This window comes from Cryptomeria japonica, chromosome 2 (assembly GCF_030272615.1).
Source record: "Cryptomeria japonica chromosome 2, Sugi_1.0, whole genome shotgun sequence".
Lineage (NCBI taxonomy): Eukaryota > Viridiplantae > Streptophyta > Pinopsida > Cupressales > Cupressaceae > Cryptomeria > Cryptomeria japonica.
Genome location: NC_081406.1, coordinates 451753462 through 451767697, shown reverse-complemented (window position 1 = coordinate 451767697; position 14236 = coordinate 451753462). Strand labels below are relative to the sequence as shown.

The 14236-nt window shown below is 35.7% G+C and overlaps 1 protein-coding gene across 4 annotated transcripts in view; it reads right to left on the bottom strand.

Annotated features, from left to right (window-relative positions):
* Positions 1-12508, bottom strand: part of LOC131031618 (E3 ubiquitin-protein ligase UPL7) — a 249054-nt gene extending 236546 nt beyond the window's left edge. For 2 of the 4 annotated variants that reach the window (XR_009103067.2, XM_057962785.2), the window contains exons 1-2: positions 12138-12508; positions 7040-7162 (exon numbers count right to left, since the gene is read on the bottom strand). Coding sequence is in view for 2 of the 4 variants with exons in the window: in XM_057962785.2 (XP_057818768.2) it covers positions 7040-7162; positions 12138-12167 (153 nt within the window). In the remaining 2 variants the exon portion in view is untranslated. Of the gene's footprint in view, positions 1-6901; positions 6962-7039; positions 7163-12137 lie in introns of those variants that run through there. The other 2 variants (XM_057962784.2, XM_057962786.2) reach the window with 2 other exon arrangements.
* Between the last annotated feature and the right edge of the window lie 1728 nt (positions 12509-14236).

Here is a 14236-nt window from a genome sequence, read left to right as displayed (position 1 = left end):
CAAACAATCAATCAATCATAAAAGCATCCTATCATTCAATCATCAACTGTTCAAGCATCAATTATTCTAGCATCAAATCATTCAAATATCAATCATTAAGATATCAATCATTCAAGCATCAATTCCTTCAAGTATCAATTAAGCATCCACTCATCAATCCTTCAAGAAATGACAATAAAGAGAAATCAAGCAATCAGAAATAATCTAGCAAACACATCAAGATATCAGTTTTGAATTTGAGTTAATACTTGCAAACCTGATGGGATCCAGGTCCACGGGGTGGGCTAAGGTTTGGAAGTCCAGGATCTTTTCCTACCTTTGGCAAACTAGGGACAGTGTCTTTTAACTCAGCAGCTTTGCAAGGTATTTACAGAGAACTCGCGACTTGATCAATTGAGTATTGTGCTATGATCTGAGTACAAATTGATCTTTGACAAGACAGTCTGAAGGAGAATTATTGCAGAAAATCAAGATTTTATCTTCTGAATTATTCATAGAATTATAAGTTGAATATTATAAAAAAAAACATTCATCATTTTTTATTAAATTATAACTATAAATATATTGCAATTATCATCTTAAGTTGGAACTGTTGTTTCAGCGCAAAAATCAGGAATATCCCAAAAAGGGACATTACACCATGCAATTATGGCAAGGTGGCAGCTTTGTGTAACCGCATTCCATGCTACGTAGGAGATGTGTATATTTGAATCACTATATTGTCTTATCTCACCAAGTGCAAGCTGGGATATTTGATAGAAGTCTATGATATGATATCCAGATTCTATTCATGTATACCATGGCTGCATGTACATATTTCTTGAAAAGTTTGTGTTATTAAGCTTGTTGACTGTGACTATAGCTGGGGAATGGAATTAGTAGTTTCTTGCTTAACATTATTTATTATTGCTGAAAGATGAGAACAAGAAAAATGAGTTTATGATGATCTTGTATGGGTTGAATTATCATAATTGGTAAGTGACCTACAACCATTATGTCAGCTATGAACACTAATTCTTGGTCACATAAATCAGTGAGTACAAACAAACCAATTCACCAAATGATTGGTAGGAAAAACAAATCTTGCATTTCAACCAGTCTGGTCTATGAGTGAGTGTATATAAAAGGTCATGATTCATATGGCTTGTACCAAAAAGGGCATCTTCCACAAGATGTTTAGTTTGTCTGTTTGCTTTGCCAATTGTTACATCCCTCTTTACAATTAAGGTTTGCTAATGGATAATGCAATTTTGATTGTTATATCATTTGTGTTTTATTACTACATATGTGTATATGAAATCTTTAATGAGCTGTATTATTGACATGAATGTTAATACTGACAATATTATTTCATGTATTCATGAATACTAAGAAGACAAGAATAGTCTAACCATTTTTAATGTTACCAAGTGGATGCAGGATTAGCAACGCCTCCAAAGGGAGGGGGAGTATCATCAAGGAGAGATATGTAGACTATAAAATTGATCAAACTTGCCATCTAACCTTGAACTTGGTGTTAGGTCATTAAGAAGTTGGTCCTTACCTTGGCAGTTAGGGTGGTCATCTCATTCTGTCAGTCAGTTAGGTGGTTGGTCTAATGAAAGAGACAAAAAATGAGGCTGAATTTCCTGCATTAATCTAGGTCTAAGACTTGGATTATATATGGTCATTTCCAAATTAGAAATCAAAGGGGACTCAACATTGGTAATTAACACAATTCAATTGAATAGATTACAATGTTGGAGATGAGGAAACAACAATCAATCACATATATAGAGAGGCCAATAACTTGGCAAACTCCTTAGCAAACAATGTGTCCAATGGCGAAGACAAATGCTTTTTTAGTAAGCATGAAGAATCTTGACTTTGATTTAATTTTAATAAAGCAGGAGAACGGTCGAAGGGGATGATGCAAACATTAACAAGACAATCAATGATGACAAAGTACAAGCACTTAAGTTGAATAAGAGTTCGCTTTAATGTGAGCCTTCATGGCAATTAACAACAATTATGATAGGCACAAATTTGGAAAAGAATTATCTCCCAACGGTTTGGAACTCACTTATATGATACCATAACACATGTGGCAATGGCCTCAAAACCAGATTTACGCCTCTCAATCCAAGCTGACATAACAACTAGGTTGGCTCACACAAAAGCCGTAGCCTGGCAATTCCACTTCCCATGTGATATATTAAATTCATGAAATGGGAAATTTCTACACAATCCCATCATGGTGTGGCTAAGGCATTTGAGGACAAGATATATGTTAATTTTAGATCAGACAGATAGCAATAACAGAAAACCAATACAAGGAACACAAAAGACGCCAGAATACCCTGGGAAAACCTCCCTCTTGGAGGTGAAAAACCCAGCAATTAATCTCAGATCTTATTAGACAAAATCAGTATAAGTCTTTACAGATCTGCTTCAACACTTGAAGCACTTAGAACAGCTGTATATGCACAGTAGAGTGATGAATCCAAACTAGGGCACAGCAGTACAATGAACTTATCTGCAATATGCTTGAATGCTGATCAAGGAAGACAGATCATGAACACCATTCGCTGATAATGGAGAAGATTCGCTGCCTCTGAATGGATTCGCTGTCCCTAAAAGGTAGTTCGCTGTCCTTAGAAGTGATTCACTGCTCTTTGAGGGTTCACTATCCTTGGGAAAGACTTCGCTGACCTTAGATGATAGTTCGCTGATCACTACAGAAGGAGATCGCTGAATGAATGAACATATTCACTGATTGTGAATTATGCATGATTGAGACTTGTATATATGTGTGTCTTAGCCACCTTATTTGACTTAGGTCGGCTTACAAGAGGAACAATAAATTACAATAAAATGCTTTAAGTTTGGCGCCCAATCTAGGGTCAGCCCCATCAACACATTTCAATATTTAATGCCCATAAATTGTGACTAAGGCCGATAGGCCAATTAGTCACCTACAAGTGCTAGGTCGGCCCTAGAAGGGATCTGACCTAGCTACAACATCAACAATATATTCTTACATCTAGCTACAACATCAACAATATATTCTTACATCTTGACAAAATTATCAATGAGAGGTGTGCTAAAATCTTGAAGCCTCATTTATTAATCTGAAGAGGAACCTTCACAAAGCATTGCTAGACACTCCATGCAAAGACAATAAAATGGACACCCCCATCCGGCTATGCATGCAAATGCAAATAGAAGGTGTTTTTGGGTGAGATTATGGAAAAAAGATTGAAGAGCATTTTCAAAACCCACCATAGGTTAATCTTGCAAGAAATTAAAGGGATTCCTAGGAGACCCTTTTATGAAAATGGGCCATAGGCAAGGGTTAAACACAGACATTGCATCCATGTTCTTGGCTATGTTGGTGGACGTGGGGAAGCTGCTTGAGATGGTGAAGAAGCTCTAGAAAAGACTTGTTCAGAAGCAGTTCCTGGGCAAATTAGAGGATCTATTGGAAATGAAAGCGGAGGGTGGAGGTATTCAGCTGCCACAGGACTTCTACATAATGTGGATTCAAGGTCAAATGGTAGAGGGGTATCCCCTCATCTTCACCAACATGCACTCAACGTTGTTGCACCATCGTCCATACATGAGGATGTGTGTATTGTTCCTCAAAAGGAACCTGGGGTTTGCACCAACAAAAGGGCTCAATTGGCTACGGGACTTCATCCAGAGCAGAATTGGGAATTGACAGTGTAAGAATATGTAATGGTAGATAGGTTAGTAATAGAGATGTTTATATGATGATGGTGTGTAGGCTAGTTTTACTTATGTAAATGAGATTATGTAGTTGTAAAAAATACTGCTCCATTTTGTAGTAAAGGGAGCTAATAGGTCTAGATGTTAGCACAGTAGCAGGCACCCCTCTTTTGCATTACCTATTCAAGGGTGGCAAGGAAAAGAATGTAAAACTTTTTTGAATCAATACAATGGGAGCAGACCTTGTCTGCACTATACCAATCAAAAGAGAAATTAATTTAAATATTTAAATTTGTTTAATTTTATATATAAATAATTCAAAATCTAAATTAAATATTTTTAAATATTTAATTTTTATTTAACAAATGTTAATAGGAAAAAAATAAAACAATAGAATAAAATTTTAATTTATTAAACATTAATACTTAATGGGATATTATATGTTAAATTTATTAATAAAAATTTATGTAAATAATAGAAAATTTATAGTTTATTACTAAAAAATTTGGAATGCATATATAAAATTTTATAAAAGACCAATAAACCCCCATTTCTCGACAGATAATTTCAAATATAATAAATAGTCATAGCCAAGAGTTTACATCAAGTCGTGGACACATGAACCTCCATTCACCTCTAAATCAAAAAATTCTACACACAAACAAGCAATTTTACCACCAGCACCTAAATTAAAAAATAAAAACAAAAAACAAAAACATGCATAAAAAAACCTAAAAACGGCTGCTCACATCATGCAAGTTTGTGGACGGAATTGCATGTCTGTAGACTCCTGGCAGTAGCCCGCACGATTGATGAAATTTGAACTGCATCTGTAAACTAAAAGTTTTTTTAACTTATAGTTATATATATTATTATTATTTATAGTGTTAAAAAACACTTATTTTATTAAAATAAAAAATCACAGGAATGTGGAGGCAAAGGGGACATGACAAACCCTTGAAGCATTATGCCCAAAGGAATGAAGCATCGTCCCACTCCCAATGCAAGAGGAAGAAGCTTGGCTGGCACCAACATGGGAAAGAAGGTGCCTTGATCACTCCTTCACTCCACACCTCCCATAATTGCCAATCCACTAATTTCTCTGTCTTTTTTATCTGCATCTTCCTATACATGAAACAGATTTATGTGGCAACAAACTATAGTCCCAACACATGCGGTGCATGGCTTAATTTTAAAGATAAGAATCTCTCCTTTCTCCCCCGACCCACAATTCTTTTGGGGTTTTCTATGGCTTTAATGATTTTGCAAATATGGATCGTCCCTTCTCTAACAAATGTACCCATGCTAACAAAAATTTAGAGGACTCGATGCTATTTGTGAGAGTCGACATCAAAGAATTTAATATCATTTCCCTCAAGGGCTTCCCTAGAAAATTAAAGGAAGACCAAAACAAGCCAACAGAAAATGCTCCTGAACCTTGAGACTCTGTCAGGGCTACAGATGTTTAAATTAAGACTCTCAAAACTCAAATTTTAGATCCAGAGTGTAGAGAGGCTGATGGCAAGGGAATTCGATCTTTGAAAGAGGAAATTATGTGTCGAAGGTTTTGTCCCATCAGTCTATCCCAGACATCTTCAATTCAATTAAACAACTGGTTAACGAAGTTATGGAGGATGTGAATAATGCAGATTTTTTTTAATATTTCTGATAGTCTACAAATATGGCTCGAGCTAGCATCTGAGCCAACTGATACTAAGACTTAGCTTTATAAGAGAATTAACATTTAGATTAGAACATAGGAAATCCCACTAGAAACCAAACAGTGGAAGAGCAAGAGTCATCACTTGGAATTCCACAATAGATGTCACTTTGGAGATTTAAACTTGGGGCTCCACAATAAGAACCCAACACTTTAACCACTTGATCTCAACCCATTGGACAATATTGCAGATTTGTCAATAAAGCTATTCAAATGTGCAGCTGCTGCAGTTGGCCAGCCTACAAGACATTTGTGGATGAGAAACATAAACAACATCGGTAGCAGGTTTCCAGTCATCTTTCATGTTTTCTGGATGGTTTCGAAATGTCTAAGTAGTAACTGCCATAGAACCTTTGTAGGCATGGGTGAAGATTTTTTACTTTTTATTTCTCACAAACAGGATTAGTGGTTATAATATATTATTATATTATACCAACAGTACATGACCAGCTATATTGTTAGATATGATTCTGCTGATATGATGTATGGCTTACAATACTTCCAAAATATTAAATGTTTCATATTATTTTTAGTTTTATAGCCTCGATGGGTGGCTTTTATATGCCATCAGGATGTTTATTGTTATAAAGCTGACAATGGTAACCTGGAGCTGGAATCTCTTAGGTCCAGATCTACTAGGAAAAACCCTATAATTAATTCTCAGAATTAATATAGTTATTTGTTATTTTTATTTATTAGTAAGCTTTTAAATGTGAAGGTAATCTAACTATATATATTAACACCCTTGAGAATAAAACACTGAATAGAGTGACTAAGTCATGACAGAATATAATATTCTGGGGCTTAACTCCAACCCTAGCTTGTTCAAAAGTCAAATGGTCGAAATTGAAGGTTGTCGTAACAACAATTCTAGTCTTAATATATCATAAGTAGTTATTTATATATTGTCCATATAAGTGTTCCTTTCAAGTTCACATGATGTTGCCATGCAAAAAAATTGTCCCAAAAAAAATGACATGGAAAAGCCACTTGCAACAGTCAGTGTCTGCAGATGTTAAAATTTAAGATAAGATCATTTTTAGAAATTGCATCCAAGCTATTTCATTGACTGAATCTTCATTAACATCAGAAGGCACCTGATTCGTGAAATTTTGAAAAAGATATAGCTATCTTATAATAGTGATAAAACCTTTAAATAGAATGTATTGTAAGTAACCTTAAGGATTATCTCTGGTGATCCAACAGCCTCCATTTCATATGAGGAATACACAAGGTAATTTAACAGCCACCTCTAGGAATCAACTCTTTGCATTATTAGATATTTCTGCCAAAGATAAAATCAGGATTTTGGAACAAGGGCAAGCACATTTAACAGGCTGATCATTACAATTCAAATAAAATAAAGGCTACATTTACCTTATAATGAAAAACAGTTATACAGAATATTTTATATATTAAAAATAGCATTTAATGATTAAAAGGATTCAACAAAGGCCAGGCATCAGATGACACCTTAAATACAGTGATCAATGTTTCAGCATCAATAGTTCAGCATCAGAAACCTGATGTATCCTATTAGCAAAAATTTATATTATAATTTCATAATTTAGACTCTAGAGTACCTGCAATCCCAATCAATGTAGTAATTACCTGAATAAACAAAGCTGCAGCAGTAGCTCTTTTTGCATGATTTCGCAGTTCTCTTTCATGCATCACTTTCTCCAATAAAGCATCTCGAGTTATCTCTTTTGCACTTGCCCCCCTTAGTGAGACCTATACAAGTGTAAAAAGTGCATTTTTAAGTCCATAAAGCTAGAATATAGTAAATGCAAGTACAAAATTCCCCAAAAGACCATGTATTGCAGACAAGCAAAAGCAGCAGTTGAATGTATTTGTGCATGGAATGACCATATATAGAGAGAGGCAATAGAAGCTCTTGCTCAGAAAGGTTTCTTGCTTGAGTCCCAGATTATCTCACATTGCAATCTCAGCAACAACATTCAATACAGTAAAACTAATACCTACTACGAGAAAATGTAAACAATGACCAGATCATATTGACTAATCATTTGACAAAGTCTATGTCTATAATATAATATTTCCTCTTCCAACTTTCATGCATGTGGAGAAGATCTGCTGCTGAGAAAGCAACCATATTAGACAATACAATATTATAATTAAAATATTAATGAGTGCCATAAACTCCCAACCCTCAAGCAATGCGTCAATAAAGAATGCATTGACAAATTCAGAAGTACTATTTCACTCCTAGTAATCAAATCTACAAAAACATATTTCTATCTTGAATGTAGAATTCAAATACTACACATATTCTGTCGTTGATTTCTCTCTTCCTACTGTAAAGTCAAAAATTGCCTACTCTGCACTTTCACATTACATTTGTGAACTCATTTTGCTGTCCATTTCCTAATCATGTTTTAGGGCTCATTTATAGAATCTTTCTCACCCTCAGCAGAAGCTTTATCTCCATCAGAAGTACTGCTTTCAGCCCTAGGCTTGTCAACACTTGGTTGCTGATTTAAGCCTCTCAACAATTGAGCCATTTCCTCATTGTTTCAGACATATTATTATGGAATTCCTCCTTTTGAAGAATGCCTCAACAGGGTTATCTTCTTTGTCTCCGATCACAATTCCCTTCTTCTTCTCTCTTTGTTGATACCGTTGTTCCCTTTCACTCATCAATTTTTCCACAGGCTGGCAGGTCTACAGCTCTAATACCACTGAAAGAAACCCATTTATGCAAAAAGATATTGGAAAAGATTTTATTTATTATCACGCTAACCTTTCATGGTGTTAAAAGTTAAAACTAAACATTCATCCCAGGAGTAGCAGTGACTATTCTAAGTTCAAACTCAAGTTATATCGATTGCCAAAAATCACCAGCTTATATATTAATCAGAGCAGAAACAGAATTGCATAACTTGAAACCTCAAGCCCATCATATAGTATCTATTAGAAATAGAAGGTAACCATCAACATACATATCTATTGCAGACTAATTTCCCACAAGGATTGGCAGTGACATGATATTATTTAAGGCTTGCATTCCCAGACTCAAGCAACGATTTGACTAGAGCTATCTTCTCTCAGCGCTGCTTAATAAACTTCTAGCTCTGTCCACAAATTGCCTTTCCTTATCTGACTTATCTGGTGTTGTAGGCACTCCTGTATCTCCTCCCGTGAATGAAACTCCATTCCTGTCATCTTAAACGACTTCCTCTTATAGCACTCTGTATGCCACGCTATGGCTCTCTTTTATCGCACCGGATTCAGGCTTTGCCTTGTCACAAACAAAGGCAAAGTCTAGAAATCGATCCCCATGCAAAGATAGGACTGCCCTGTGATTTGTATATCCATCTCTCCACTCAATGCTTGACTCCTTGGTGGCTTGATCAGGAAATGAACTCAATCTATAAATAATTCGATAAATGTCAGAAATTAAGTTTCAACCAATAGCTTAGAATAGAATTCACAAGGGTAGGGGCTACGCCCCACCTTGTTCCTCACTTGAATGATCGTCCTAGCAGGTTGTGGTGTGTCTAAGCACTCGTCCTTATCCAAGCATGCTACAACATATTCACACGCCTCCTTAAATAGGCAAGCAGGTTGTGGTGTGTCTAAGCACTCGTCCTTATCCAAGCATGCTACAACACATTCACACGCCTCCTTAAATAGGCAAGTAGCTTGATGTGGGCTACAGGGGAAGACCCGACCTTGGGTCGGCTTACACCAACACACAAAAAACGAAATACCTAAACTACACTATTATTGGTTCCATGAATCGGCCCCATAAACCAATATACAAAAATTTATAATAATTTTATTTATTAAAATTTCTATTTAAGAAAAAGCAAAGAAAACAGAAGCAATTTGGTACTATATAGCACCACGTGGCTGGCCGACCAGCCCATCAAATCGGGCTCATCACAAGCGCTCGACTAGTTCTGCTATGGCAGCTTAATATCCCTCCCCCCCAACTGGCTTCTCTAGCAGCAAGCTTCTTTTCCAACTCTCAAAAATTCAAATCCAACACATACAAATAGTCCTCAATGGGCAAGTTAAGCCCCTCACCCTTGTTGTCAGTCAAAAAATTCATAAGTGTTCAACCTTCAGTTCCCCAGGCATGTTGTGAAAGTGAATGCATCTAAATCTATTTTTGGAGATTTGAAGGTCTTGTTAAGGAACTTTTCAGGCTCTATCTCAAGGTTGATACATCAATAAGAAGGCCTTCATTTTTTTCTACTAAACATGTAGTTGCGAATCTACCACCGTGTAATGTTTACATAGTAGCAATAAAATTTAATAAATTGCATTTTATTGCAAGAAATTACTGCTGCCCAGTTGTGATCCAATTCACATTAGAATGCCAATTGTTTCCTCTAAATGCTGGCATGATTCCCTGCGCTGATGTTTTATTTCCTCTAATTGATGGCATGATTGCTGAAACCAATTTAATTGCAAATAAACTGCATTTTTTTCACAATTTGGCTATAAAATAGTTGTTTGTGAATTTTCCATCAAAACCTCCTATTTTTGTTCATTCTTCACTGATTATCCGTTCCACTCCCATTCAATCACGGCCTAATTACTTCTTTATACCCTTAACATCAGAGGGTTTGAAGCTTGGTTAAAAGCAATAAAATTGTGAAAAATGGCATGCACACTGCCCCTTGACCCAACAAGGAGCTTTCACACCCAGGCTCTCACCGATTTCCAATAGACAAAAATAAAATTGTTTTGGGGAAAAGGCGGTGTTTTTTTCTCCTTTATTTGGCTTAAAATAACAAAAACCACATACTTTCCCGTCTTTATGAATTTTTCAGTGATTTTTATCACCCGATTTTTTTCCCGTTAAGTGATTTATATTTATACTTTTGGTTTACCAAGTCAAAATTGAGAAAGATTTTTGCTACTGTGGCTTATATAACTAAGCAATGCTTGCCAAATCCCGCCTTAAGTGCTTCACATTTTGTAATTAATGTTAATTACTTACAAATGGCATTTTTAGGCAGAAACAATATTTAAAGAAACATGCTTATAAGGGGGAATGCTATCCAGAATAACTCCCACTGCAAACATCAAACTTGACAAGAGAATCCACAGTTGTGGATTAAGTGGTGTAAAAATTAAAAAATCATACATGAGTACAGAATTAAACAAATTGCAAGCAAGGCCTTCGTCTCAAATAATGATCTCTTCTTTCCTCACTCTTCACCAATGCATGTCATCTGTCCACACAACATCCAAAAGTGTACACTCACCCCACTTTGATTCGAGGTTCCAGCAGTGGATGAAAGCTAAGTTGGTACCATCACACAAGTGTGTTACGTGTCACATCCAACTGCTGCATTTCCTGAAATCCTGGCACCAAATTAAAAGAGCTTGAGGTCCAAAGTCTGCTATAAGTGTGAGCCCAGTTTTGTTTCGTTTTTTGTTGTAATTAACCATTTAGAGCAAGTACATCCATTTGCCACTTATGGTCTGTTTCGTTGAGTTGCTAACCCAGGGAATCAGAAAAAACCCAAGAAAAAGAACATATAGATTGTTCGATGCTCAAAATGTTAAGCAACTAAACAATATCCCATTGATGACATCAGTGATAGAAGTTAGAATCATGTTTAATCAATGCTAATTATTATTAAGTGGCTCCATGAGAACGTAATTAGATTCATTAAAGCAACACTTTGTGTTCATACCTAGTAGAAAATCGTATTTGCACTAACACATTGACAATTGGGAAGGCTTTGTCCTGCCACACCTTCCAAATTATACATACATAGTGCAAGGTGCCAACAGAAGAAAATAAAAGCATCCTTGCAGGAATATAAAGGACAAACTACTGTCATTGAAGGATGTGATCTTCAAAAATGACATTCTTGATATACCTGTACAAGAAATCCATAAACGTAAATGGAAATTCAAAGAAAATGGGCTCTATATGCAAGTCTGTGGGGCTTTATCCTTAGATCTTCTCTCAACAACTCCTAAGAAGTCAAAGATATATTGAATCAGACTGCATGCCTTTGTTTCCGTAATTCATTAAATTAAAAAAGAAGGCATATTTGGCTTTCCAGGGAAGTACCAGACTTGTAAATTAGGTTTAACCATACTAAGGAGCTTTCCAAATTCACTCCATTTGACTATAATGTTTTGCATTATTCAGGGAAGTATGGAACGGTTGCTCGGTCCATAGACATGACGGGCTCGACGCAAGTGAGACGTAGTTATCATCAAGAACAAGTTACGTGGTTAACATCAAATAATATTTATCAAATGTTTCATTATATAAGTCCTTTTGAGTCACAATGTGATTAAACATCGAGAAATTGCATGATTGCTGAGTTTTGAAAAAAAAAACTTTGTTTTGTAAATCACTTAAAACAGCACGTATGAATTCTCGGCTTGTAGCTTAAGATTGTATCTTTACTACCTCCAATCCATTTTTTGGCACCCTCAAAACATACAAACTCGGCTTAGAAAACTTGGGTTCTGAGATGGGCATCCATGGATGGGGTTAAACTAACAAACTTAACCCTACATACTTCCAATTGAATAACCATAAATTGCATGGTTAATATAAAGGGCTTTCCTTGAAAAACAGTCCTGATCTCTGGCTTAGCGATTTGAAGGGCAGAGGCATTTTAATTTTTTGCACATTCAAGATGGACAAACAGTAACGATACAATTAGTAATAAAATGATTGGAGGGCGGGATTGATTTAATTAACCTGATGCTCTTGCTTTCGAAATCTATCCATACTGACGAAATTAATCTCTTCACAAATTACGTCGCCAGCTGCCGATTTAGCACTATCATTGCAACTATAACCGAATCAAATCAATTACAACCGAAAGATGAGTGTGCGATTCTCTCGCAGTCCACAGAGAAGCTCAAAATTGAAGGGAAAAATAAGGACATCAGCCTGTAAGATAAATAAACAAAGGTGTATCTCCACTGTAATGTTTAAGAGTTACATGGCTGAATAATTGTAAACGACATGAATATGTTGCCCCTCTGCATAAGTCTGCTTTTCTTCCCGGTCTCCGCATAATTTTTCAGGCATCTCTATTTTAATTTTTTTAAATTTGAAGCTTTGAAATCAACAAATAGTCACATAATTTTGAACAAAGACTAAGGTTATGGTCCCATTAAGGAGATAAATTTCACAAAGTCCATGTTGCTCCCCCGGAATATTTTGGAGCTCTTTTATTTAAGTCTCGTGAATTTAATTGTAAATGAAAATTAATTTTTTTATATAAAATTAGAAATATCATATTATCTTAATATAATTTAAACATTTAAAATATATATATATAAAATATTTTTCACTTCAAAGATAGTTTGAAATGTTTTTTTTTTTTTTGGCAAATTGTTATGATGGGTTAGCTCCCTTTTTATTAATTCATAAAAGAAGATTACATAATTAGTTACAGCGAGTATGCAATAGAATTTGAATAGCTTCAAGAACCTCTTGAAGTTGTTTAATATATCCAGTCTTCAATGCTTCCTTATTGAAGGGAACCAAATATGCTTAAGTACTCATCTTATTGTCCAATAGTGCCTCTTGCATGACATCAAGACATCCTCATTTCTATTTATAGTTTCCAAACAAATGGCGTCCCTAATTAAACCAGGTTTGGGGAGCTACCCTTAACTCTCGGGATAGATACATAGTTATTTTTTACCATGGAAGTAGTAGAAGAGCTTGCCATTGTAGTGCCTTGCAGTGAATAAGTTTCCATTTTCCCATGTGAGCCTGTGTTATTCTTATAGGGAACTCCTCTGCATCATCCAATTTTGAGCATTTTGATAACCGCAATTCTCTCGCATATTTTGTGCAATCCAAAATGTTTTCCTTGAGATCTATTCTCATCTGGATGGCTCAAAATCAAGCATTCAATCCATTTCTATGATGTTTTGGATGCCATCCTAGTACTTGAGATCATTAGTAATGATGCTTTTAGACTAATCAACTACAGCTTTGGAAAGGAAGTACGTTGTCGTGTTTGCCTCCTAGAAAACGTGCTTGAGTGTATAATCAAGTAACTCGTCAAGTTGTTCCTTGGTGTGGTTTATCCAAACATAGAACTTCTAGCTCAAAGCAAAGTTTGATATGATTGCTTGTATATTGATCTTGGAATTGTCTTTTATGTCAACAAATTTTATATGTTTTTGCCTGCACCAATTCATGCCTTCATATAATGCCCTAAACTTGGCATCATTGTTCAATTTGTCTAGTATTTTAATTGCCCTAGCCAAATTGGCCATCCATGGTGATCACAAATGATGAAACCACTTTCAGAGCAGCCAGAGTTAGATTTAGATGCCCCATCAAAGTTTTGTTAATCTTAGAGGATCCGGCTAATACTGAGAGGGGGGATGAATCAAGTATTAACAATAATTTCAAACTTAAAACTTGAACTTATAAAACTTCACCAAATCAATCTAAACCAGTAATAAACTCTTTACCATTACCAATAATCACTGATAACCAACTGTTAAACCGGTTTATCAGATTTGATCATTAAGTGTTCATCAACATGCATAAACTGAAAGTAAAACATAACAACACATAAAAACATTCACCATATGAACACCATGTTTTTCACGTGGAACCCCAAATAGGGAAAAACCATCGTGGGAATTGGTACCCACAAAAATTGTGCACTCTTTCGGAATGTGCCCTGTTAAGAGCCTAGCCCGGTTAGAAGCTTACAAAGATACCCTATTAGGAGCAGACCTTGTTAGGAGTCACCCAGATAAGGGATTTAGATGATGAGCCCTGTTAGGATCAACCTCACAAGAGGATTTAACACTAAGATGTTG